This window comes from Sardina pilchardus, chromosome 16 (genome assembly GCF_963854185.1).
Source record: "Sardina pilchardus chromosome 16, fSarPil1.1, whole genome shotgun sequence".
NCBI classification, from domain to species: Eukaryota; Metazoa; Chordata; class Actinopteri; order Clupeiformes; family Clupeidae; genus Sardina; species Sardina pilchardus.
Genome location: NC_085009.1, coordinates 24610707 through 24616145, shown reverse-complemented (window position 1 = coordinate 24616145; position 5439 = coordinate 24610707). Strand labels below are relative to the sequence as shown.

Genomic DNA, 5439 nt, shown 5'->3' with positions numbered 1-5439 from the left:
AGAAACTAATAGGGATAGAGAGACAGACGGACAGATGGACGGATGGAGGGATGGACGGATGGAGGGATGGCAAAGGGGTGTGGGCGGAGGGGTTGGGGAGGCTGGTGTGGCGTGTGCCTTGGCTCAGAGGCTAGGAAGGTTGGCAGGGGGTCTAGGTAAGGGGATTACTTCCGGCGCTGGGGGGGGGGGGGGGGGGCTTTGCGGGCGACGTGTCGGCGGCTCGGCAGCGGGTGACGGCAGACAGGAGACGGGAGACGGGAGCGGGGGAGTCAGCGGGAGTGTTTAGCGTTTAGCGCTCGGCTAATCTCTCCGGCTCACTTTCTTCCCTTTCCTCTCCTCTCTCCAGCAGCTTCCAGAATTTTCTCTCTCTCTCTCTCTCTCTCTCACTTTCTTCCCTTCCTCTCCTTTCTCCAGCAGCTTCCAGCATTCTCTCTCTCCCTGTTTGTGCTTCTATCTGTCTATATCTTTCTCTGTCTTAGTATATCCAACATCCTCACCTGAGACGCACTCTCTCTCTCTCTCTCTGTTTCTCTCTGTCTTAGTGTCCTCAGATACACAATATCTCTCTTTCTCTTCCTCTCTGTCTATCTCTCTCTGCTTTAGTGTATTCAACATCCTTACTTCAGACATTCTCTCTCTCTCTCTCTCTCTCTCTCTGTGTCTTAGTACTGTATATTCATCCCTCCCTCAGACGCTTGCTTTCACAGTGCTCTCTATTCCTCCCTCCCTACTCTCACATTCTGTCCATGAATTCAACATCCCCCTCTCTCTCTCTCTCTCTCTCTCTCTTGATTCCTCTCAGTCCCTCAGACACACACACACACTTTCTCTCTCTCTCTCTCTCTCTCTCTCTCTCTCTCTCTCTCTCTCTCTCCTTATTCCCTTAGTTGCCACTTTGTTAATCTCGCCTATTTCAGTCTCCCTCAGATATCATCTCTTTATCTTTTCCTTTCATTGTTTTTTTTCCTCTTTCTCTCTCTATTCCCTCCTGTATCCCCCCATTCCCCCTTCCTTCTCTCTTGTTCCCTCTTTCCCTCTCCCTATACCTCCTGCCTCTCCTTTCTCTCGCTCTCTCTCTCTCTCTCCCTCTCTCTCTCTCTCTTTCTCTCTCTCTCGCTCTCTCCCTCCCTCCTTCTTTCTGCACTTCTCCGCTCCAAGAACAGTGCTTACAGCTCTCCGTTCTTGTTTGTACCCACAGTCCTATGCCCTGTGCATCGCAGCAGCGTCCAGAAGAGGTGCTTAGAGCAAATCTTCAAACACGGATTGTGTTTGTCCGGCAAAACGATCCCATTGTCCACCTGCCCAGTGCCATGATGAATGGGGGAAAAAACACACACGCACAAACGCACGCACGCGCGCACACACGCACGCGCGCACACACAGCAGTGAGACAAGCAGAATAGTGTGTTTGTTACCCTTCAATTTCTTTCTCTCTACTCTTTCAGCTCTTCAGCCTTTCTCGTTCCATTGTGCATTTGGAGCGAGAGGTTAATTAGAGTGTTGGCCCCTCTCTCTTTCACTGGTAACGTGAGCCAGCCACTGAAAGGAGGAGTACTGGAGAGGGTTGTGTGTCTGTGTGTGCGCGTGTGTGTGTGTGTGTGTGCGTGCGTGTGTGTGTCTCTCTGTGTGTGTAGTATGTCTGTGTGTGTGTGTGTGTATATATGTGTGTGTGTGTGTGTGTGTGTGTGTGTGTGTGTGTGTGTGTGTGTGTGTGTGTGTGTGTGTGTGTGTGTGTGTGTGTGTGTGTGCGTGAGTGTGTCTGTGTGTCTGTGGGGGCATCCTTGATGAGGGTTTGTATCACTGTCTGCTGCCGACAGGCACTATGAATAGTAAATATTTTGACAGAGGGGGATTTCCATTTTTGCACGTACAATATCATTGTGTCATCGAAGATTAATGTGGCATTCTTTCTGAAATCTTGCTGTGACATTTCATCCATTTCTTTAATTAATTTAAAACCGACTCCTGTGCCCGGCTTTGTATGCATTGTTCCACGGTCTAGAAAATATTACAACCTGTTTGTGCACACACACACACACACACACACACACACACACACACACACACACACACACACACACACACACACACACACACACACACACACACACACACACACACACACACTTATTGCAATTGTTCACACTTTTTCCAAGAATTAACATCCACCCCAGCCACCAGGGTTCCAGGAAGCTTTCAGAATTGCGTGGACCTCACAAAGACCATATAACAAGCCTGCACAATCTGTGTGTGTATGTGTGTGTGTGTGTGTGTGTGTGTGTGTGTGTGTGTGTGTGTGTGTGTGTGTGTGTGTGTTTCTCTGTGTGTTTTGGAGAGAGAGCGAGAGTGTGTTTGTGAGAGATGGGTGGATCTCACAAAGAGCATATAAAACCCTACACATGCTATCTGTGTGTGTGTGTGTGTGTGTGTGTGTGTGTGTGTGTGCATCTAAAACCCTCCACATGCTCTCCTTCAGCAGTACAGTACACATCTCAACAAGAGACCAAGCGTGACCTCACCTCCTCCTGAAAGTGCTCCAAGACCCTTAGTGATAGAAGACTAACTGTGGTACAAGATCTTCTGAGAGCCTGCGTACTATTATCACTGTAATGACTACAACACAATATATATTGTATAATGCATATATTTTATGTGCTGTGGATGGGCCGGGGTGACAAGAGAAAAAAAATATGGTGGAAAAAAACAACAACAACTATTATTACCTCACTGTGAAGTGATAAGAAACCTGAATAATTTAATGATTATTATACAATGAAGTAGCTACAGTATGTATGCACTCTTTATGTGTTTTGAAGGCTTCATGAAACACAATAACACCATATGCATCCCTTGGAAAAACAAGTGTGAGAGGGGAAAAATATATCTTGGGACTAGGACCCACCGAACCGAGAACACTCCTGAACACTGTGTGTTTCACTTGCAATAGCAGGTTTATTTCGGCCTGCAGACCTCCGCTTCATCATTTTGGAAATTATTTAGATAGGAGGGTAGGCATGTGAGGTGGATGAGAGGATAGTTTGGAGGGTGAACTGAATAGTCGGTGGATAAGGAGGATTGTGAAGAGGGTGGATGTGGGGTGGGTGGGGAGGATTGTGGAGAGGGTGGATGTGGATTGGATGGGGAGGATTGTGGAAAGGGTGAATATGGATTGGATGGGGAGGATTGTGGAAAGGGTGAATATGGATTGGATGGGGAGGATTGTGAAGAGGGTGGATGTGGATTGGACGAGGAGGATTGTGAAGAGGGTGGATGTGGATTGGACGGGGAGGATTGTGGAGAGGGTGGATGTGGATTGGATGGGGAGGATTGTGAAGAGGGTGGATGTGGGGTGGGTGGGGAGGATTGTGGAGAGGGTGGATGTGGATTGGATGGGGAGGATTGTGAAGAGGGTGGATGTGGATTGGATGGGGAGGATTGTGGAAAGGGTGAATATGGATTGGATGGGGAGGATTGTGAAGAGGGTGGATGTGGATTGGACGAGGAGGATTGTGAAGAGGGTGGATGTGGATTGGACGGGGAGGATTGTGAAGAGGGTGGATGTGGATTGGATGGGGAGGATTGTGAAGAGGGAGGATGTGGATTGGACGGGGAGGATTGTGAAGAGGGTGGATGTGGATTGGATGGGGAGGATTGTGAAGAGGGAGGATGTGGGGTGGATGTAAAGATGGGAAGAGGACTGGTTGGAGTCACTGTTTGATTGTGTTGGTGGGGTGGCTGGAGGATGGAGGATGGTCAGGAGGGTGGAGGTGGGGTGGATGAGGAGGATGGTCAGGCGGGTGGAGGTGGGGTGGATGGGGAGGGGAGGATGGTCAGGAGGGTGGAAGTGGGGTGGATGGGGAGGGGGGGATGGTCAGGAGGGTGGAGGTGGGGTGGATGGGGAGGGGAGGATGGTTAGGAGGGTGGAGGTGGGGTGGATGGGGAGGGGAGGATGGTCAGGAGGGTGGAGGTGGGGTGGATGGGGAGGGGGGGATGGTCAGGAGGGTGGAGGTGGGGTGGATGGGAGGATGATAGTTGAGAGGACAGGGTGGAGATGCGGTGTGATTGTGTTGGTGGTCGAGGGGGTGGATGAGGCCTGAGGGTGGTACTGAATGAGAGTTCTGGAATGCTGAGAAAGGCAAACAGGAATCAGAGTTGGAATAAAGGGATGGCTCAGGAGAGAGAGAGAGAGAGAGAGAGAAGAGAGAGAGAGAGAGAGAGAGAGAGAGAGAGAGAGAGAGAGAGAGAGAGAGAGAGAGAGAGAGAGAGAGAGAGAGAGAGAGAGAGAGAGAGAGAGAGAGAGAGAGAGAGAGCGCACTCTGGCGTGGGCCCAAATGAGAGCCTGGAGGTGCAGGAGGAGAGTAATCTGCTGATGGTACCGTACACTGAGAATCACCCCACTTCCCTATGGACTGGAAATTTCATGACCAAGTGTATTTCACCAGGACCTCACTGAGGGACTACCCACGTGAGTGTGTGTGCGTGTGTGTGCGTGTGTGTGTCTGTGTGCGTGTGTGTGTCTGTGTGCGTGTGCGTGTGCGTGTGTGTTGAAGAGAGAGTATTTTGTGTGTGTGTGTGTGTGTCTGTGTGCGTGTGCGTGTGCGTGTGTGTTGAAGAGAGAGTATTTTGTGTGTGTGTGTGTGTGTGTGTGTGTGTGTGTGTGTGTGTGTGTATGTGCGCATGTGTTGAAGAGAGTGTTTGTGTGTTTGTATGTGTGTGTGTGTATGTGTGTGTATGTGTGTGTGTGTGTGTGTGTGTGTAAGTTTTGGTCAGCTGAGAGGAGAGAGAAAGAGAGAGAGACAAACGTGTGAGCTCAGGAAAAGAGGAGAAAGAGTGAGCGAGAGAGAGTGAGGGAGGGAGTGAGGGAGGGAGTGAGAGAGGGAGTGAGAGAAGGAGTGAGAGAGGGGGTGAGAGGGGAAGTGAGCTAAAAACACAGATGGATAGAATGCATTCTAAGTTGCTTAGAGCTAGGAGCTGCTGCTTGTTACCATGGACACCTGGAAAACACAGGTCCCACGGCTTCTGGAGAGCCCAAGTTATGGAGTATGGAGATGTGGAGAAATGTGCTATTTCATGAAAATGGAACAGCTAAAAAATGATCATGAAAATAAAAAAAAAGACAGCCACAAAGATGACATGAGAGGCTGGCCGGCAAAACTAATTCAGGACGGATTTGTCCAGAGTTTACTGAAATGCATTATTTATGATGGCTTGTAAACAAATCCCATGACCCATATTGGCGGTCTGGGCAGAAAATGCTTTTACTTGAAAACACTCAAAACTCTCTGTCTGGCGGGCACACACACACACACAGGACACACACACACAAATATTTCCTTCCACATTTCCAAGACCTTCAATCAGCAGGCTTGACTCATTGTGATATCTGTTGATTTGACGGTGGGCTGTTTGCATGTCTGTCTATCCCATACCTGCGAGGCG

The 5439-nt window shown here is 49.5% G+C and overlaps 1 protein-coding gene across 3 annotated transcripts in view; it reads right to left on the bottom strand.

Moving 5' to 3' along the window:
- LOC134060563 (phospholipid-transporting ATPase ABCA1-like) overlaps window positions 1–5439 on the bottom strand; it is a 258600-nt gene that overhangs the window by 95926 nt on the left and 157235 nt on the right. For all 3 annotated transcript variants that reach the window (XM_062517294.1, XM_062517293.1, XM_062517295.1), the window contains exon 34: window positions 5430–5439. This exon is cut by the window's right edge and continues 96 nt beyond it. In XM_062517294.1, coding sequence (XP_062373278.1) covers window positions 5430–5439 — 10 coding nt within the window. The remainder of the gene's footprint in view (window positions 1–5429) is intronic.